This window comes from Anabrus simplex, chromosome 1, assembly GCF_040414725.1.
Source record: "Anabrus simplex isolate iqAnaSimp1 chromosome 1, ASM4041472v1, whole genome shotgun sequence".
In the NCBI taxonomy this organism is placed as follows: domain Eukaryota; kingdom Metazoa; phylum Arthropoda; class Insecta; order Orthoptera; family Tettigoniidae; genus Anabrus; species Anabrus simplex.
The window spans coordinates 514,954,352-514,977,342 of record NC_090265.1 but is presented as its reverse complement, the minus strand read 5'-3'; the positions used below and the strand labels follow the sequence as shown (position 1 = coordinate 514,977,342).

General features: G+C 38.0%; 2 protein-coding genes across 3 annotated transcripts in view; one reads left to right on the top strand and one right to left on the bottom strand.

Annotated features, from left to right (window-relative positions):
* The window catches only part of LOC136868662 (zinc finger protein 665), a 163,853-nt gene extending 144,489 nt beyond the window's left edge, over nt 1-19,364 (bottom strand). Inside the window, exons 1-2 of the mRNA XM_067144791.2 lie at nt 18,702-19,364; nt 8,585-8,772 (exon numbers count right to left, since the gene is read on the bottom strand). Of these exons, the coding sequence (XP_067000892.1) occupies nt 8,585-8,771 (187 nt within the window). The 5' untranslated portion in view covers nt 8,772; nt 18,702-19,364. The remainder of the gene's footprint in view (nt 1-8,584; nt 8,773-18,701) is intronic.
* Nucleotides 19,365-19,936: 572 nt separating this feature from the next.
* Nucleotides 19,937-22,991, top strand: part of LOC136857053 (forkhead box protein J3) — a 107,260-nt gene continuing 104,205 nt past the window's right edge. The window contains exons 1-3 of one of the 2 annotated variants that reach the window (XM_067135417.2): nt 19,937-20,083; nt 20,559-20,758; nt 21,003-21,126. In XM_067135417.2, the coding sequence (XP_066991518.2) occupies nt 20,595-20,758; nt 21,003-21,126 (288 nt within the window). In that variant the 5' untranslated portion in view covers nt 19,937-20,083; nt 20,559-20,594. Of the gene's footprint in view, nt 20,088-20,558; nt 20,759-21,002; nt 21,127-22,991 lie in introns of both variants that reach the window. The other variant, XM_067135416.2, reaches the window with a different exon arrangement.

The window sequence follows — 22,991 nt, the reverse complement described above, 5'->3', positions numbered from 1 at the left end:
TTCCACCTAACTGAATCCCTCCCTGCCATTTTATACCTTTCAGCAGATGATCCATGTAAACTACGATCAGCAAAGGTGAAAGATTACAGCCTTATTTAACCCCTGTAAGTACCCTGAACCAAGAACTCATTCTACCATCAATTCTTACTGAAGCCCAATTGTCAACATAAATGCCTTTGATTGATTTTAATAATCTACCTTTAATTCCATAGTCCCCCAATATAACGAACATCTTTTCCCTCGGTACCCGGTCATATGCTTTCTCTAGATCTACGAAACATAAACACAACTCCCTATTCCTTTCGTAGCATTTTTCAATTACCTGGCGCATACTGAAAATCTGATCCTGACAGCCTCTCTGTGGTCTGAAACCACACTGGTTTTCATCCAACTTGCTCTCAACGACTGATCGCACCCTTCCTTTCAAGATGCCAGTGAATACTTTGCCTGGTATACTAATCAATGAGATACCTCGATTGTTGCAATCCTTCCTGTTTCCTTGCTTATAGATAGGTGCAATTAATGCTTTTGTCCAATCTGAGGTACCTTACCAACACTCCACACTAATTTTACTACTCTATGAAGACATTTCATCCCTGCCTTCCCACTATACTTCACCATTTCAGGTCTAATTTAATCTATTCCTGCTGCCTTATGACAATGGAGTTTATATACCATCTTTTCCACGTCCTCAAGCATAATTTCACCAACATCATTTTCCTCCTCCCCATGAGCTTGGCTGTTGGGAACACCACCAGGATGATTTCCTTTTACATTGAGAAGATGTTCAAAATATTCCCTCCACCTCTCCAGTGATTCCCTGGGATCTATTATGAGTTCACCTGAATTACTCAAAACACTGTTCATTTCCCTTTTCCCTTCCTTCCTAAGATTCTTTCTTACTGTCCAGAAAGGTTTCCCTGCTGCTTGACCTAGCCTTTCCAGGTTATTACCAAAATCTTCCCATGACTTCTTTTTGGATTCAACAACTATTTGTTTCGCTCTGTTTCTTTCATCTACGTACAAATCCCTGTCTACCTTGGCCCTTGCTTGGAGCCATTTCTGATAAGCCTTCTTTTTATGTTTACAGGCTGCTCTCACTTCATCATTCCACCAAGATGTTCGCCTTTTCCCATCTTTACACACAGTTGTTCCTAGGCATTCCCTTGCTGTTTCTACTACAGCATCCATGTATGCCACCCATTCACTTTCTACATCCTGAAGCTGCTTACTGTCTACTGTCCAAAACTTCTCACTAATCATATCCATGTACTTCTGTCTAATTTCCTCATCATGGAGATTTTCTACCCTTATTCGTTTGCAGACAGATCTCAATTTCTCTACCCTAGGCCTAGAGATACTTAGTTCACTACAGATCAGATAGTGGTCTGTATCATCGAAAAATCCCCGGAAAACTCTTACATTCCTAACAGATTTCCTGAATTCAAAGTCTGTTAAGATACAGTCTATTATGGATCTGGTACCCCTAGCCTCCCATGTGTAGCGGTGAATAGCCTTATGCTTGAAGAATGTATTCGTAACAGCTAAACCCACATTAGCACATAAGTCCAGCAAACGCTTCCCATTCCCATTAGCTTCCGTATCTTCCCCACATTTACCAATCGCCCTTTCGTATCCTTCAGTTCTATTCCCAACTCTCGCATTGAAATCGCCCATTAGCACTATTCTATCCTTGCTGTTGACCCTGACCACGATGTCACTCAATGCTTCATAAAACTTGTCAACTTCATCCTCATCTGCACCCTCGCATGGTGAATACACGGACACAATTCTTGTCCTAGTTCCTCCAACTGACAAATCTACCCACATCATTCTCTCATTTACGTGCCTAACAGAAACTATGTTGCGTGCAATGGTATTCCTGATAAAGAGCTCTACCCCAGACTCTGCCTTTCCCTTTCTAACACCAGTCAAGTACACTTTATAATCTCCTAGCTCCTCCTCTTTATCTCCCCTTACCCGAATATCACTTACTCCTAGCACATCCAGATGCAACCTCTTTGCTGACTCAGCCAGTTCTACCTTCTTTCTTCCATAAGCCCCATTAATATTGATAGCACCCCATCGAATTCCATTTTGTTCGCCTGTTGTTTCCAAGGAGTCTCTCGCCTGTCAAATGGGAGTGGGACTCCATTACTCCCATAGGTCCGAGGCTTGCTTAAACTGTTCTGAGCTCGGTAAATTCATGAAGCAGGATGCTACCCTACTTGCACATAGTCCAAGTGAGGATCTCTCCTCTAACGGGTTATGGACCACCGGTGAATTGTATAGTCCTAGCCGTCTGAGCACAAGGAGGGCCACAACTCAGAATATGTCCGAGATGCCCACTCCCATTCCATAGCAACTGGTATCCCGACTCTCAGGACCACTTACTAGGCCACTCAGCCGTTGTCCATGGTTCACGAACTAGGACGTGACTACAGTAACCCACAAACATGAACCATGCAACTGACAAAGCTATTTTAAATAACTGATCAACCCTTGAGTTACAGTAACACAGCAAAATAATTCTAATATTTAGCTATAGATGTGGTGTACAGCTTTCTTACCCTTCTGATGTTGAATTTTCTTAACACATACAGTGGTATATTGAGACATTTACATACTTACAACTAAGTTAATGCGATTGTTTTCCTGTTTTAACACGAAAATCCTTTGTATGTAACCCGTTACACGCTCGTTCATCTTTAATTTGCCATATTATGAGTGAGTCTGCAGCCTATTTCTGTTACCACTGCAACCCTGGTTTAAAATATGGTGGAAAGAAAAAGACAACTAAAATGGGCATAACTTAAAGAGAGAATATAAGATCATCAAAAAGCAGGCCAAGAGAGTCGTAGCAATAGCTAAAAGTCTCTATGATGACTTGGAGACACCAGAGGGTATGTAACAGGTCTACAAGGTTGCTGCTCAGCGCGAAAGACAATCCAGGGATACTGTCACCACCAAATATATTCATGATGATCAGGGAACATTACTGACTAATGATAAAGCCATTAACAACCGCTGGAAGAAGTATTTCGAAGGGTTACTAAATGAGGAATTTCCAAGAGACAGAGCAGCTTCGCTGTGTCCAGTTGAGGGGCCCGTGCCTGAAGTCACCCCTTCTAACATTGCAGTAGCTGTGTCAAAAATGAAGAATGGCAAAGTGGTTGGCCCGGATATTCCAACTGAATATTCCTAGGTGCCAAAGGAAATGAGTGGTTGACGAAATTGTTCAACGAAATCCTCGCTGGATTTCCAATGCTAGAACAGTTTTGTGAAAGCTTCCTTGTTCCATCTACAAGCAAAAGGGCGATGGTCTGAGAATGTGAGAATTACTGAGGCATCAAACTCAATTTCACACACACACACACACACACTCAAAATCTGGGAGCGCATAATAGGAGATTGCATCAAGGGTTTGATTAACATCCACGGGAACCAGTGTGGTTTCACATCAGGTATATCAACAAGTGACGCAATTCAGACCCTGCGGATCTTGATTGAGAAACACTGTGAGGAACGTAAAGACCTCCATACGGTATCCATCGATCTGGATAAAGCCTTCAATCGTGTTCCTAGAGATATTGTCTGGGCAGCACTACAACATCAAAAAGTTCCTGAGGTGTATGTGAAGATGATCCAAGATGTGTACCTACGACTATCTACTAGGGTGAAAACCACTGGAGGTGTTCCGGATAGTTTCCATGTTGATGTTAGTGTACATCAGGGGTCGGCGCTGAGCCCAGTACTGTTCAACAATGTTATCAACTACCTGACAGAGCAACTGATGACAGACCTGCCGTGGACTATACTTTATGCAGACAATAATGTTTTGGTTGGTAAGTCATGTCAGGAGGTTGAAGCAGTCTTGGAACGATGGTGAGTAATACTAGAGGCAAATGGATTAAGAATACGTCGCAAGAAGACAGAGTATATGTTCAACTTTGCATAGCCAGGGCAAGGGGCCCCACACAACACTGTCTTCCTTGCTGGAGAACCACTGATGATGACCGACAAGTTCAAATATCTTGGATCAGTCATCAAAACTGATGGCAATATCGATGCAGATGTCAAGCACCGCATCAGTGTTCGTTGGATGAAATGGCGGTTTCTTAGTGGTGTTCTGTGTGATAAGCGGATGCCAGTCAAATTAAAGGGCAAAGTTTACAAAAAAAACCTGCTTGGCCTACCCTCATGTATGGCTCCGAATGTTGGGCAAGGCAGAAAAAGCATGACCATCGAATATTTGTCATAGAGATGTGGATGTTGCGATGGTCGGAGTTACTCTGCATGACAAAGTGCGCAATGAGCATGTGTGAGGATCCTTTAAAGTTGTGCCCATCAGCGACGAGATGGAGGAAAAACAGCTCTGCTGGTATGGTCACGTCAGAAGAAGAAATGAACACCATTTAGTACAGAAAGCTATTGACATCAGAGATCCAAAGAGAGGAAGAGGGTGTTCTAAGGCGACATGGAAACGAACTGCTGAGGCTGCTTTAAGGAAAAGTGAAGTGCCATTAGATCTGATATAAGAACGTCGGACATACTCTCTCTGAGTCACACGAGCCAACCCTGAGTGAGCTCGGGAGTGCTTGTTTTTTTGGGTACATATATGGCCAAGAAAGAAGAAAAAGAAGATGTACTATACAGTATGACATCAAACAAAGGACATGTGTGACGCATTATGATGTCACACAACTTTTTGGGAGACATAAAATATAGCGTGATGCCATGCGGTGTCACAGAATTAGTTATTGTCATGATAAAGGGCTGGAATGTGCAATACAAATTCTGAACTACTACTTATTATTATTATTATTCTATTGCCCTTCCCACACCCTGGTGGGGTTGCGGATGCAATATGTGTTGCACATATAGACTTAGCCTTATAGGCCAGATGCCCTTCCCATCACCAAACCTATGTGGATGTATTCACTATTGCATGGCTCTTTGGTGATTGGTAGTGTGATGTGTTGCGAGTGTTTATAAAGAGGAGAGTGTTGGGACAAACATGAGCGCCCAGTTTCCGAGTCAAAGGAATAAAAAAATGGAATTACAATCCCCAACCCAACTGGAAACTGAACGCGGGACCCTCTGAGCCAAAGGCCCCGAGAAGCTGACCATTCACCCAAGGAATTCCAAATATGATAACTTTCTTTGGAAATTCACACTAAGAAGCACAAACTCTGTTAATCAAATATTTATAAAAACTCTTAAATTTGCTAAAAAGTACTCATATTACAGTTGAATAATGTTATTACAGTACACAAGAACCTCGTTTATTCGGATTAAGTGGGACCGGAACTGATCCGGATTATTGAAAATCTGGATAATCCGGATAAATAAAAAACAGAGTAGGCCCTACATGTTATATAACCTATTACCTTAACATAAGTTGTACAGTAATACTGTAACTTTTTTCAATTCTACAAAAAAATATAAGAACACTTTTCTTACATTTACGACTCTGTTTTATGCACTAAAATAATGTACGAGTTTTTTCCTGTTGGACAGCGTTTGCATGCAGACGTTTTACAATCATCAGTTCTGCCAGTGTGGTTTCAGTCTGGGATTCTAAATAGGCCATCAGTTTGTCCAGCTGCATTATTGCCTTTCCATGAGTCACTGTTTCTTCTGATGCAGCACCGGTTTCATTTTCAAATTCACCATCAGTGAATTAGTAGTGCGTTGCATTCAGAAGAGCGTGGGTTCAAATCCCACACTGGCCATCCTGGGAATGGTTTTCTATGGTTTCCCATTTTCAATTCCCGTGAATGTTGGGACAGTACCTTTGATAGTCCATGGCAGAATTACTTCCAAATCCTGTCCTTAACTATCCTTGGCGGAAACGACAGTCAAGAAGAGTTGACTCCATAAAAGAAATACTGTACAAATAAAAATAAATTGTAATTATTTTCGATCCGGATAAACCAGAGATCTGGATTAATGAGGGCCGGATAAACAATGTTCTTATGTAGTTTGAAAATATTTTCAAGCGGCTTATATTAACCTATTTAAGCTTCGCATTTATAACATCGTTTGGTAAACTTTTTCTATTTTTCCTAGCCGTGCCAATAAAGTGTATCTTACAATCCAGTGATATCTCAGCTTCTCGATGTGAAGTAATTGATGGCACAGAATAAATGACCACAGTCCAAATATGGGTACGGTACGCAAGTTCAATTAGGAATGTGATTGTTGAAGGTACCTTTAAAAGCGTACACTTTTGTTTTGTAGGTGTACCCTGTGTTGTTGCACAGATTAAATTCTTTGACACCATATCTGTGGCCTTACCAGGCATCAGTTGTTAGAACAATACGTGGCCCCTCCAGGGAAGCACCGAGTCATCATACTGCTTTCAGCCAATACATCACCGATGTCTACCATTTCTTTATATTGATGTATAACATGATAATTTAGATGCACACAATTGTAAGGTTCACAAGCCAGTCAGTGATTTTAGAAGAATACTGTGATACCATTTGGTGGCACAAAGTAGAAATACATAGCAGGAACGGGTCATGTACTCCATTCTTCACGTAATATCAATGTAATAACCAGAAATGGCACAGGTGATCTTCAAAAGCACATTGCCCAAAACACTGCTGTGCCTCCATTGGGTGTCATGACAACTCAGAATTTGAGAACTGTCTCTCACCATACGATAGTAAAGTAGAAATCTGTTATAGCGAGAATTCACAACGGCGGAAAATTTACACACTATAGCGGATTGTCGTTATATCCAAATTTTGTATAAAAATTGGAAAAGAACCCATGCACATTAAAATTGGTATGAAACGGCAATCAGTTTGTTCAAAACTTGCGTTTCCGCAGATGACATCCACACTACAGCTTACTTGTGTTATTTTATTGAAATCCGACACTATGCGAAAGAGCATGCTGAAAAAATTACAGTGCCGTATTTCTCCGAATGGAAGACGAACCCCACTTCCTTCAAAAAAATTAAATCAGGCTCAAAAAGTGCTTTGTAAAAATCATATGAATGCCTTTGGTACAGTACATTACGCATTTTTAGACTATTTTTTAGACAGCGAACATTGGCTTTCGTAATGCCGCAATTTTTGCGGCCAAACAATTATTCTTTATTTCCGCAGGTTTAATGACCATTAACTTAAGATTGCATCATAATACTGAAGATAACCCATTGAAAATTTGCCAGCAACACCATTTCCATGTGTCTCTACAATACGGCGATCCATCAGAAAAATATTCTTACTGTCTATAAAACTGTTATGGTACTTTTACTCAGCCTCAGATATAACTGGCTACCGTAACACACACGTCTCGCTTGCTGGGTTCAGCCAACTTCAGTGATTAGCAATGTATAGGCCTAATCGCGGACGTTGAAGATCAACAAACGAGTTTTTTCGCCACGATATGGCCATTCCGCCCTTGTTTTTTTCGTGCACATACCTCACAATTTCATTTTCGACTTGTTTAAAGCGTCCTTGTTGCGGACCACGAATGCATTTTTTGTACAGTACACATTTTTTTAGCTATCTTTATCTTCACGCTGACACCAAATATTGGCTTTAGTTAGGCCTATGCCATATTTTCTTGCGGCTGCACAATTATTCTACATTTCTGAGTGTTTAATAACCATTAACTTAAAATTGGCTTCATAATATCGACAAGAACCTGTTGAAAATCTGCCGGGAATACCTGTTTATCGTAACTTTACGACTATCCATCACGAAAATATTCCTGCTGTCTAAAAACTTAATTTTACTAAGAGTCAGGTACAGTAGACACCTTATAATTCTGCCACTGAGTAGCCATGGCCTTTCTAAGAATTCGAAGGCTCACATGTTTTGATGCTATTCTGCAAATTTGAGGAACGTTTCGGTAGAGGCTAACAGAATGTCATTCTCTCTTCACTATTTCCCAAGATACAGTGACGTTCCACACAGGCACTGTACAACCAGTTGTCACGGCTAGCGATGTACAATACCAATATAAATTGTCAGTTATTGGACATTATAAATTTTCCAGCTAACTCATTCCTGGTTGCCAGTGTTTCGCTCTCGTGTGCTAGGTTGGGCTCATCAGTTGGTACCTAGCACACCTACCAAGACGCTGGCTAGTGCATACCGTGGAGGCCACGCGTAAGCTACTTTGAGCCACCGGCAGTGCCAATGCACTATGAGAGACTTTGTCTCTTTACCAAAAATTGATGCCTGGTTGGCTATCAGATGATATAGATGCTGATTCCCATAGGGAATCTGAAATATTTGTCCCGAATGAGTAAATTTATAATACCAATATAAATGGTCCGTTATTGGACATTATAAATTTTCCAGCTAACTCATTCCTAGTTGCCAGCGTTTTACCCTAGTGTGCTAGGTTGGGCTCATTAGTTGGTACCTAGCACACGTACCAAGATGCTGGCTAGTGCATACCCGGTATGCCATTTCAAATTTGAAGCCAGTGTGTCACCATTTGGAAGCATGTGGCATTCAACGTGATATACATTAGAAGTCCTCTTTTATACATACACAATACATACATAAAAATTTGGATGAAGCCACGAGTTAACATTTCAAAAGTGAACAATTACCATCAAGAAAATAGCTTGTGACAAACTGGTCATCAGTTATCTTCCTTCCTTTAAAATGCAGTTGGTCAAGATCCACAGTCACCCCAGATTCATTCTGAATTCTCGTCTTCAAGTCACGAAAGGTATCATCAGGACGCACAGCTATAGAAATGGTATCCCCTGCGAGATTCTTCAGCATGATCTTCATCCTAAAAAACAAATATGCTGAATTACCAAAGTGTGTATAAAATACAATGAAATAAATACACGGAGAAAAAAGGGCTAAGAAGCCACAAGAAATGCAGAAACACCAGACACATAAATCAAAGACTCTGGAGTACATTTTAACTTCTTCAACTTAATTTTAAATTTGATTTCACATACAGCAATTTTACAGAATAGAAGTGCAAACACTATTTCCCCTAATTAAAAAGGTATATCAATCAATCAATCAATCAATCAATCAATCAATCAATCAATACTGATCTGCATTTAGGACAGTCACCCAGGTGGCAGATTCCCTATCTGTTCCCTACCTGTTTTCCTAGCCTTTTCTTAAATGATTTCAAAGAAATTGAAAATTTATTGAACAGCTCTCTTGGTAAGTTATTCCAATCCCAAACTCCCCTCCCTATAAATTAATATTTATCCCAATTTTTCCTCTTTAATTCCAACCTTATCTTCATATTATGAACTTTTCCACTTTTAAACACGTCACTCAAACTTATTTGTATACTAATGTCATTCCACACCATCTCTCCACTGACAGCTCGGAACATACCACTTATGTATGTATGTATGTATGTATGTATGTATGTATGTATGTTTAGTCCTCATCCCGAAGGCTGGCTGGATCCTCAACAGCTCCGCCATCAGCTGTAATAGATGGTCTAGGCATCACTGAAGAGACGTACTAGGGAAGTGAAGAGTGAGGTAGTTTCCCCGTTGCTTTCCTCACCGAGCCAGAAGTTGCTATTACATATCAGTCTGCCAAGCCCATTGAAATGCATACACCAACCGACCCTATGAGCAATATTTTCACACCATTCATAGCAGAGACCGGCTGCAGAAGAAATGGCATTACTAGCATCACTCATACCTCAGTCACTTTCATTTTGTCACAGCCAAGAATAAAGCGGAGACAGATCAATGAAAGTAAAAAGATTGCTCTAGCCCATACCAGAAGACATAGTGCACTGTAAACACTAGGTGCCGCCAGCAAAGGCATACATACCACTTATATAATAATAATAATAATAATAATAATAATAATAATAATAATAATAATAATAATAAATTCACTCATTTGGGACAAATATTTGAAGTTCCCTATGGGAATCAACATCTAAATCAACATACCACTTAGTCGAGCAGCTAGTCTTCTTTCTCCCAATTCTTCCCAGACCAAACTTTGCAACATTTTTGTAATGCTACTCTTTTGTCGGAAATCACCAAGAACAAATCGAGTTGCTTTCCTTTGGATTTTTTTCAGTTCTTGAAACAAGTAATTCTGTTCATGTTCCCATACACTGGAACCATACTCTAGTTGGGGTCTTACCAGAGACTTTTATGCCCTCTCTTTTACATCCTTACTACAACCCCTAAACACCCTCATAACCATGTGCAGAGATCTGTACCCTTTATTTACAATCCCATTTATGTGATTACCCCAATGAAGATCCTTCCTTATATTAACACCTAGATCAGGGCCTCTCAAACGCCCAAACTCTCACGCGTGCAGAGCGAGGTGCATAGGCTCTGTGCACTGTGCATCGGTACGCTTCGCCTCAACTCGGCTTGACTCGGATGGTGTAGTGTGCTGAGAGCGACGAAGCGCTTGGTGGAAGACGACGTGTTTATCAGTGAAATAGACAAGTGCACGACAACAACATAATAATGGAGCAACCTGTTTCGAAGAAAGCAAAGACTTCCGAAAGTCCATTTCAATCGAACTGGGAACTTTCGTATATTTTTTTTGTTTGTTTGTCGTGACGATAACGCCAAATGCTTAATCTGTGGGACGACAATTACGTGCGTAAGAAAATCATCTATTGAAAGACACTACAACAGACTACATTCGGAAAATTATTGTGAAATCATAGGAGACGTCAGAGAGAAAGAATTAAGGAAGTTGAAACAGCTTGAAGAAGAGCATTCTATATCCACAAATGAGTTTTGTTCCAGTACTGTAGCATTTTCATTTTGGTTACGGGTTCTGCATTTTTTTTAAATTAGGTTTACATTCCTCTCAAACATGTATGTGTATTTCTAATTCACTTTTTTAATTTTTTTAATAACACTGGTAACCTTGTCCCATACAACTGAGCGTCTCCGCTCACCACACGTAAACATTTCGCAGTGGGGGAGAAACAGCAGTGAAGGTGAGGAACGCGGAGACAGGCCGAACGGGGAGACAGGTGTAGGGAGAGAGGAGTGGGGGGTCTGCACTCTGGTCAACCAAGCGAAGTCGTCTTTTGCACCGTGCACAGTGCATGCACCACGCGCATGCACCCTGAGAGGCCCTGACCTAGATACTTACGATCTCCAAAAGGAACTTTCACCACATCAATGCAGTAATTAAAACTGAGAGAAATTTTCCTCTTTGTGAAACTCACAACGTGACTTTTAACCCCAGGTATCATCATACCACTGCCTGCCGTCCATCTCACAACATTATCGAGGTCATGTTGCAGTTGCTCACAATCTTGTAACTTATTTATTACTCTATACTCTGCAAAAAGCCTTACCTCTGATTCCACTTCATTACTCATATCATTTATACATATAAGAAAAAATAAAAGCACAATATTACTGCCTTGAGGAATTTCCATCTTAATTATTACAGGGTCAGATAAGCTTCGACTACTCTAATTCTCTGAGCTCTATTTTCTAGAAATATAGCAAACCACTCAGTCACACTTTTATCTAGTCCAATTGCACTCATTTTAGCCAGAAGTATCCCATGATCTACCCTACCAAATGCTTTAGACAGGTCAATCGCAATACAGTCCATTTGATCTTCTGAATCCAAGATATTTGCTATATCTTGTTGGAATCTTACAAGTTGAGCTTCAGTGGAATAACTGTTCCTAAAACTGAACTGCCTTCTATCGAACCAGTTATTAATTTTGCAAACATGTCTAATATAATCAGAAAGAATGCCTTAACAAAGCTTACATGCAATACATGTCAAACTTACCGGCCTGTAATTTTTAGCTTTATGTCTATCACCCTTTCCTTTATGCACAGGGGCTACCATAGCAACCCTCATTTGGTACAGCTCCTTCTTGCAAACAATAATCAAATAAGTACTTCAGATGTGGTACTATATCCCAGTTCTTGAATCAAGTAATCCCGGTGAAGTTTTTACTTTACAAAAGAAAATATTTATAAAATCCTCCTATCAATACAATTCAAGTCATCTGTTAGATGAAGCAAAGTCTATACATGTTTCAGCCTAATCTCAAGGCCATCTTCAGTAGTAAAACAATTATTACATAATATACAAACAAATTAAAAAACGTAATGATGTGAAATGACAGTGATCATGATAAGTGAGTTAAAAACACATTGAGGTGCAAAGTCCTCTCGTCTAATAGATCTTGCTGGCTGTTAAATAAAACATTATGCTGAGGAGTGTAGTGAGACCGTCAATACTACGAATAAAACGTGTAACATCTGTAATGAGAAAAAGGAATATATGAGTGGATGAAGAACAAGTTAAAAATGATGTACGAAAAGAAAACTCATATGACTTACTTGTAACTAAAAGTTGTCGTCTCGAATGGAGATGACCTTGTCGGTCTCAAGTCACATTGACAACTAAGCCTGTGTGTGGCTTACTGTGTGTCTGTGTCGATGTGGTTGGGAGGGGTAATGGAGGGGGAGGGGCAGGGAGGGAGGGACGTTGTGATTCGCGGAAGGAGGGTGTTGATGGAAGGGCGAGTCTTGTTCTAGAATGTCGGTAGTGAAACTCTTTTTTATTAATGAACTGTTCGCAGATGAGCGGGACAAAGGTTTCCAATAAAATATTTTTCTTTTCGTTGATTTCATTTATGTTATAGACGGGATTGTTATATTGGTCGATATCTATATATATATTCTCCAGTATATTAAGTAAGGGACCTTTCTGTTCGTAATGCAGGATCTTTAAATCTTGATCAATTGTTGTGTATTTATGATTTTTCTCTCTACAATGTTCGCTCATGGCTGAGTAGCGATTATACTTTAGGGCATTAAGATGTTCGGAGTATCTTACATTGAAACCGTGGCCTGTTTGCCCAATATACGTTGAAAGACATGATTGGCATTTTAATTTGTATATTCCAGAGTTAGAAATTTTTTTGCTGTTAACAGTATGAGAATTAAAAAACATTTTTGTATTGGTGTGAACGGTCTTGAAAGCTACTTTTAACTTGTGCTTTTTAAAGATGTTTGAAATAGGATATATATTATTATTATTAAAGGTAAATGTGGTGAATTTAATATTTACAGGAAGCCCACTCACACAGTAAACACAATCCATCAAACTTCTCTACACCCAGGGACACAGAAGAAGACAGCTTACAACAGTATGATTTTCAGAGCTCTTAATGTTCCCTTATCCCGTAAGAATTTTAGAAAGGAAATCAACACCATTTATGCAATAGCCGAAGGTAATGGTTTCAGTAAAGCTTTCGTGAAAAAAATTCTCAATAAATTTAGAAATAGACCCAAGACCACCTTAGAAAAACAATCTTCCCATAAAGAGAAGTTCTGCGAACAGTTCATTAATAAAAAAGAGTTTCACTACCAACATTCTAGAACAAGACCCGCCCTTCCATCAACACCCTCCTTCCGCGAATCACAACGTCCCTCCCTCCCTGCCCCTCCCCCTCCATTACCCCTCCCAACCACATCGACACAGACACACAGTAAGCCACACACAGGCTTAGTTGTCAATGTGACTTGAGACCGACAAGGTCATCTCCATTCGAGACGACAACTTTTAGTTACAAGTAAGTCATATGAGTTTTCTTTTCGTACATCATTTTTAACTTGTTCTTCATCCACTCATATATTCCTTTTTCTCATTACAGATGTTACACGTTTTATTCGTAGTATTGACGGTCTCACTACACTCCTCAGCATAATGTTTTATTTAACAGGCAGCAAGATCTATTAGACGAGAGGACTTTGCACCTCAATGTGTTTTTAACTCACTTATCATGATCACTGTCATTTCACATCATTACGTTTTTTAATTTGTTTGTATATTATGTAATAATTGTTTTACTACTGAAGATGGCCTTGAGATTAGGCTGAAACATGTATAGACTTTGCTTCATCTAACAGATGACTTGAATTGTATTGATAGGAGGATTTTATAAATATTTTCTTTTGTAAAGTGATAACAGTCAATACGGAATGAGATTCATAACTTGCCCCGGTGAAGTTCCCATACACTGGAACCATACTCTAGTTGGGGTCTTGCCAGAGACTTTTATGCCCTCTCCTTTACATCCTTAGTACAACCCCTAAACACCCTCATAACCATGTGCAGAGATCTGTACCCTTTATTTACAATCCCATTTATGTGATTACCCCAATGAAGATCTTTCCTTATATTAACACCTAGATATTTAGGCCTACAGTGATCCCTAAAAGGTACTTTCACCCCATCAACGCAGTATTTAAAACTGAGAGAAATTTTCCTATTTGTGAAACTCACAACCTGACTTTTAGCCCCAGGTATCATCATATCACTGCCTGCCTGCTGTCCATGTTCCCATCTCTCCATATCTCCAGAAATCTTATCAATTCCAGCCGCTTTTCTAGCTTTCAACTTTTGTATCTTATTGTAAGTGTCATTTTTATTATATGTAAATTCTAATACTTCTTTAGCATTAGTTACCTCCTCTATCTGGACATATCCCTTGTAACCAACAATCTTTACATACTGCTGACTGAATTCTTCTGCCTTCTGAAGATCCTCACATACACACTCCCCTTGTCCATTAATGATTCCTGGAATGTCCTTCTTGAAACCTGTTTCTGCTTTAAAGTACCTATACATACCCTTCCATTTTTCACTAAAATTTGCATGACTATTATGCTTGCCATCTTGTTATCCTTAGCTGACTTCTTTGCTAGATTCAGTTTCCTAGGAAGTTCCTTCAATTTCTCCTTTCTTCCACAGCCATTGCTAACTCTATTTCTTTCCAGTCTGCACCTCCTTCTTAGTCTCTTTATTTCTCTATTATAATAAGGTGGGTCTTTACCATTCCTTACCACCTTTAAAGGTACAAACCTATATTCACATTCCTCAACAATTGCTTTAAACCCATCCCAGAGTCTGTTTACATTTATATTTACAGTTTTCCACTGATCATATTTACTTTTTCAAACTCCCTCATGCCTGTTTTATCAGCCATATCGTACTGCCTAATAGTCTTAATTTAAATATCTTCCTTTCACATTTATTTTTAACTACCACAAAAACAGCTTTGTGATCACAAATACCATCTATTACTTGGGTTTCCCTATAGAGCTCATCTGGTTTTAACAGCACCACATCCAGAATATTCTTCCCTCTAGTTGGTTCCATCACTTTCTGAATCATATGCCCTTCCCATGTTAACTTATTGGCCATCTGTTGGTCAAGCTTCCTCTCGTTCACATTACCTTCCCAATTGACATTTGGTAAATTTAGGTCACCCGCTGCAATCTTGTTCCTTTCCTTATCGTTTCCCACATAGCTGATTATCTTATTAAATAATTCTGAATCAGCGTCTGCGCTATCCTTTCCCAGTCTGTACACTCCAAAGACATCAATTTGCCTATTATCTTTAGAGATGAGCCTTACACCTAGAGTTTCATGTTTGTCATCTTTAACTTTTTTGTAGCTTACAAATTCTTCTTTCACCAGAATGAATACTCCCCCCTCCTACTATTCCTGTCCTATCTCTACGATACACACTCCAGTTCTGTGAGAAAATTTCTGCATCCATTATATCATTTCTCAGCCATGATTCAACTCCTATTACAATATCCATTCCTTTCTTTACAATACTTCTGCAGTTCAGGACTAACATTTTTATGTCATGCCTACTTGATTTCCAGTTCCCTGTTCCCTTATCACTGCTCCCTAGGCCACCCCGTTTCCCTGAATGTACCTCCCTATAACCCTTCTAAAAAAAATTTCTAACTTATATGTACCACTGTGGTTTAAGGGAAGGCCATCTGAGCGCAGATCCCTATCTCCTACCCACCCATTAGGATCTAGAAATCTCACTCCCAGTTTTCCACATACCCACTCTATAGTCTCATTTAAATCCCAATCACCTTCCAGTTAGTATCTCTCCTACACAGTATTCCACTGATAACAAACTCCGCTTCCTTAAACTTCACCCGTGCTGCATTTACCAGGTCCCACACATCCCCAACTATGTTGGTACTTATACCTGCTTGTCTTACGTTGTTGGTACCAACGTGCTGCATTTACCAGGTCCCACACATCCCCAACTATGTTGGTACTTATACCTGCTTGTCTTACGTTGTTGGTACCAACGTGAAACACTACCATCTTCTCCTTTCCTAAACCCAAACTGCCTTCTATTGAACCAGTTGATAAGAGAATAAATATGAAGTTATCCACCTTTCAATACACTATAAGTAAAATCACAAAGTCTTTAGATCATTTTACTATTTAAACTGGTACTACCAACAAATGGGACACATACAATGAATAAATGTGAACTGAGTGATGCACTTTAGACTTCCAGTCCAACAGAACTTGTTTACAAGTGGCCAATTTACAAAAAAACTTTTATTCTTTGAGTTTTACATCTGGTGTTTTAAGTGTGTTCTATTTTGTCATTACATATTTTAAAGTAGTTGTATGTCTTGTGGTAATGTATACGGTAACAGATTTAAACGACTGTACATATTTTGTAAGATTAGCCGATGTTTAGAATTATAAGTCTGAGCATGACCCCTGGTTGGGATGAAACCGGACACTCTCTTTGTCATTTTACTTAAGTTTATAGTGTATTAAAAGGCAGATAACCTCATACCTATTCTCCTAATTACATGTCAATATGGATAAAACATGAAGTTCTTAACTTACGGAACCAATTATTAATTTTGTAAACACGTCTAAAATAATAATGCTTTCCCGAAACTTATATGTAATACGTCAGACTGACTGGCCTGTAATTTTCAGCTTTATGTTTACAACTTTTATTATAATTTGGGTCCACCTTATTCAATACATAAAAATTGTTGCGTACATTTAATTACAACATATATTTCAATCAGTACTAGTTTTGACGCTCCATGCGTCATCATCAGCTGATAGACGTTTGTAGAAAAATTGACAATCATATAAGTTTATCAATGTCAAATTGATCACAATTTTAAACCATATTAACAACATGAAACTGTGTTAAAAATATACTGTCCCTAATTTCATAGTTTCTACAAGTCCAAGACTTGCGAGTCTTGTGCCATAAACTGATAAAAACATATGCAAACCGGTTTGCTCACTTATGATATAAAGTGGATTTAAAAGAACAACAAATGAAAATAGAAATGTCTTGAAGCACCACGTGCTTAATTTATCGCACTTCTTAAAAGTTGACGTAGTATCGTAGTAGAAATAATTCAATAAAAACTACAGTGTCCCTTTAATGGCGCAATCCTAATGAGGTGGAAACGAACAATAAGTCCCTTGAGATGTTATCAAGAACAACGTTCCCAGTTCAATGTGGACCTCGAAAGGTCGCTGTCCATGCGAAGCGCAATGAAGCACAGCAAGCAGTGAGACAGTATATTTTTAACACATTTTCATGTTGCTAATATGGTTTGAAATTGTGATAAATTTGACGTTGATAAACTTATATGATTGTCAAATTTTCTACAACTTCTATCAGCTGATGACACAGAGGAGCGTCAAAACTAGTACTGATTGAAATATATGTTGTAATTAAATCTATGCAACAATTTTTATGTATTGAATAAGGCGGGCCCAAATTATAATAAAAGTTGTAATCTTGGTTCAATACAATGAAGTTTATTAATTTAGCTTTATGTTTATCACTCTTTCCTTGATACACAGGGACTATTATAGCAACTCTCCATTCATTTAGCATAGCTCCTTAATGCAAACAATAATCAAATAAGTACTTCAGATACAGTATGGTACTATATCCCAACCCTTTGTCTTTAGTATATCCCCTGAAATCTTATCAATTCCAGCTGCTTTTCTAGTTTTCAACTTTCATATCTTATTGTAAATATCATTCTGGCATTGTTATCATAGGTAAATTTCTATACTTCGTTGAAACATTTTTAACAAGCTCAGAACGTACTATTCAATATTTTACAATAGGCCAAATTGAAAATAAATGAATAAATAAAGCAAACAAGGAGGTAAATGATTATTACGCACTTGCAGAGAACGACATTACTATTAGCAATAAATTACCAAAATGGAGAGCTGACAGGTAAGCTCAACATTAAGTGGTTGCTGTTTTAAGAATAGGCCTAAGTACAACTAAGCAACCATCTTCTTTATATAACACTGATCAGAGAGAAAAAGAGGAAGGGATTTGACACTTCAAAAAATGAAGGTATCTGCCAAAGAATGACTAGGTCCATGAAGAGCGTGAAAATGAAAGACTCCCCAGGCCTCGAATGATGTATTATCATCCAGGTAGGAAAATAACAAGAGTTGACCAATGGATGTCGGTTAGAATAGATGAAAATGAGGAGCCTGACACAAGCACATGGAAGCAAATCCAGGACTCAGCTGAGGGCCCCGTGGTCGGCAACCCACGTCTCTTTTCGTTGCTTACTACGACAGGCAGAGGATACCGTGGGTGTTATTCTACTGCCCCTAACCACAGGGGGGGCTCCAACATTAAGATGTATAGGCCTAAGAATTATTAGGTATTTTGCACAAATGTTTGTTATCACTCTCTGGAAATTTCCTGCTTATTAATTCATTTCAATAATGCTATTCTTAAAAATAAACAAACCAAAACACTCTTTATGGAGTATATCTACATAACTAAAAAAAATCATTAAAACACAAAAAGAAATCACACTAAATAGACTGACATTCTAAAGAAAGAAAGACATCCTTAGAATTCCTTACCCTAAAAAATTCAGAAGTAACCTCACAGTACATCCGTAGATTAAATTAATTCCGGAGTAGAATTCAAGGCAATGCAGTTTTTCACATACAATCAAGAAATTCAAATGTATTCTGAACAACTTAATGCAGAAATGTAGATTTATGTGAAGTTCAACTTCACAATGTCTACGTACATAATATTTGATATAGGCTACACACAGACTCTATCAAAAGAATATAAGCACCATGCTCAAAGCATTTCAATTCTTGAGGTAAGCTTATGGCATATTACTTCGATTGATTTTGTTTGTATGATGAACTTGCACTAGTTTGAAGGTTAAGGAACGATCACGACCAAACATAACCTCAAAATTTAAACCTTAACGCTCAAATACTGCATTTAATGAACGAAATCCACTTGCCAGTATTTAAATTCAGCTACTAAGTAACGCAAATGTAGTCAATATTCGGTGATACAATGAAGATAAACACTTCTAACCCACTGAGTCGGTAGTGTTAAGTGTCACTCACATATCACTAAGACGAAGCTAGATTGCAACAGAAGAATTAACATATCTGTGCTTATCTTCGTATATTGATTACAAATAAGAACTGATCAATCTAACTGAATTCTTGTCTCAAAATTCGGCAATGTTAACAGTTTAGTTATTGCTTGACAGACATTTACGAAACATGTATTTCTCAAAGAGTATAGGTATAAAGTAGGCATTTCTTTACACCAACGTTTAACAATACGATGCCTCCTTGGTGTACGTATCATGAAAACATTCGAAATTAAAATTTTCTTCATGGACGGTTTCAAAATTTGTGAACGTTATGTTTCATCTAACATATAGCTTGAATTTATTAAGTATGAGTTGTTATCGTTTAATTTGTAAATACGGTTTATTTACCTGATATTTAAATTATAATGACCGTAAAATTGGTAATTTGTAATTTTGTAGTTGGATGCATGAGTTCCATATGGCGAAGTGACAAATGAAGTATGGTATGCGTTTTCCAAAGAATATGTAATAAAACACTCATTCTCTTTGTAATACAATAATACTGAAGTACTTGAAACTAAGTATAGCAAAAATGCACTATAAAAGGACTGTTGAAATCAGGTGCAAATATGAATATGTATGGAATTTTGTGTACGTTGAAAGGAAGTTTTTTTTCTTTGCTTGACAGTGTACTACAGCCATCTATCAATTTCCTCTCATAGTTTGTAGTTAAGCTTACATATCACAAGATGTCACCAGTACGCTAAACGTGGCTGTGATGGGAGAGAGAATGTTGATGCACTTGGCTGTCAAAATTTTAACATCGAGAGTTTAATTTGTGCTTGGTTCTCAGTAATATACTGCAATATGGAATTAATGGAAATAATTAGTTTTTAAGTATGTAAGTTAGCTATTCTCTGCTTCTAGTCTCATTTGGCCTCACTTTCTTGTCTTGCAAACTGTCAAAGTGTGTTTGTTGTCAGAAAAAATACATCTTTTGTTCTATTATTAGATAACAGTTTATTTATTTGACACACACTATTGGCTTTATATTCATTATCTATGCATAACATTGTAAAAGTCCTATACATTTTTGGTAAATAGGTTATGTTTTCTAATGACTTTGAATGCTGTCATAAGAGCTCATTGCTGTATATTTTCTTTTTTCATTCCTCTTTTATGGTTCTGTGTTAATTGAAATAATGCCTGTGATTGTAACTTGATCGAATTTTAGAATAGTTACATTTTGCTGCCCTCATTGTCCATAGTAAGATTGTTTATTATGCCTACTGGGTTTGTTTCTATTTGTATAGAGTCTTCTTTTCCTTTGGAATGACAGTGTGTGTGAAATTTTGAAAAAAATATTTTCTAGCAATTGTTATGAGGGGCAGGGGCCATGTGACTGGTAATGGCGGATTTGGATCGTAGCCTGACAGCAATAGACTGGCTCCCAAGCCTCAATGCTTCCACTCCAAATGGTTCAGTGGACAATGGTGAAGATACTGATGCCATGATTCGGGAGGCTACAGTTGGGTCCCCTAATCGACCCAAAGATGGAAAGCCACCATACAGGTAATTTTGTACCTAGTTGGTCTGTAATTGATATCATAACATATAGTTAGGACTGGATAATACCATTTTTATTTATGAAGGTTAGCAACAATTTTAATCATAATTATGTGATCTGAATGCAAAGAGGATCTCTTTCAGCTCTGAGATTGAATTGTTGGTCTTTTAATCTCTTGTTTCATACAACAGGAAGTTGGAATCATCAGTCTAATGTAAAGTAAATATGTATTAATCTTGTATGTTTCAGCTATGCAAGTCTTATCCGCCTGGCCATCAGCAATGCACCTAAGGGTAAAATGACACTTTCAGAGATCTACCAGTTCATAATTCAACAATTTCCATACTATCGAGATGCAGGAACTGGGTGGAAGGTATGGTCAGGTTTTGATATAGTCCAATTTTCTTTCTTGATCACGCTGTGGCTCTGTTGATAGCACAACAGCTGATGAGTACACGGAAGTTCTTAACAATAATCAACATTTTTGAACAAATAAATGCAGAAAATATACACATCGAAACCAGAGTAGTTTTCATAGATAGATACGTGCAAACAAAACTGTTGGAACTAATTTATTATTTAATAAAAGTTACAAAATACCTGAAAAAAGAAAACATTTAACAACAGATTATACATGACAGTATACATTTTTCATTTTTTTAAAGTCTGAAGTAAATTTTTTCTATTGTTAAATGCTTTCTCCTTCAGGTATTTTCTACATTTTATTTAATCATAAATTAGTTTCAACAAACTGAAGAACCCAACAGTAATAGATTATCTGAGTCAAAACTAAAAAGGAAAAACAAAAAACAAAAGGGCTTCCACTACAACAAAAAATACAAATGAAAAACATCTCTGCCAAAAAATTGCACTGATCCAACTAATCAACTTCCGGGAGAAAGAAAGAGATCACATATATCTTAATATTGTGAGATTTAGAAGGAAACAAATGTTTATGAAAGGAAGTCAGACATGGAACGTGCTGGAACATCCTTGCAAGAGTAGTTGCATGATAAATTGCATTAGATTCAGCTGGGGCCTAATAGACATCGCAATAAGTGAGTGGTACGGGTTAATTTAGCTGTAAGCTTGTGTTTGGGAGATGCTGCGTTCGAACCCCTTCGGTAGCATTATTTTAGATAGTTTTCTGTAGTTTCATATTTCACACCAGGCAAATGCAGAGGCTATAAAAAAAGGCTGTGTCCCCTACTTTCCCCATCTGTAGCCTTTTCTCATTCCACCATGTGAAAATCTGCTGTTTTCATGCAACGTTAGCAAGAAAAAGAAAATACATTACACTCTCCTGAAACACTACGAGCCACTTAAAAGGGTTCATTGACATGAAATAACAAACCTGGACAACTTTGTGGTTACTACGAATCTTTTTGTACGTAATAAGCCGATCTTCTATGTTATTGATATCAGAAATAAAACAATCATTGATCTAATAATGCTCATTCAGGAGCCTTTCTGTTTCTATTTTCATGCATACTTCATTTTATTTAGTTCTTAACAAGAATTTTTGCTGTGTAAAACAAAATTGGGCCGATGACCTTCGATGTTAGGCCCCTTAAAACAACAAGCATCATCATCAAAACAAAACCTGATAGGATAAATTTCAATTATTGGGAGTATTTTCTTCCGCAAAGAACACTTGTTCCAATTCCACAGGTATAGAAATTATTGCGGGCGTATCTCCAATACAAAGCTTATTTAACAGGAGTCAAAGGGATAGCCACTGCTGGTGTGCCTGTATTGAGATTGAAACATTGGCACATGCTCTTAGCCACTGTCTGTTTGGCTCATTACATAGAAATGTGTATCATCATACAGTACAAGGCCATATTACCAACGCTTTCCTTTATGAAGGGTGGGAGGTTTATGAGAAAATTCATTGCCTTGTGATTAGTTTTGACTTTACGGCTAGAATTGAGCAAACAATAGTCATCAAATGTGGACCTTGAGAAAGTCGTTTTATTTACCTATGAATGATTACTGAGGGGTGTTATTAGAACGACAGACCTCCTTCCAAGAATTCATTATGCACAGTATTACATTAATTTAACTATGTTGTATCTTATGACAAATACGTTGAGGGTCAGTTTCAGTCAGAATTATATACAATAAAGCTGTGAACTGTATTTTAAGACACCTTGGACTACACCCCAAATTAATAAACGTGATAAAATTGACTCTCACCAACACCAAATCAAAAGTGAAATTTAGGGGTGAAACATC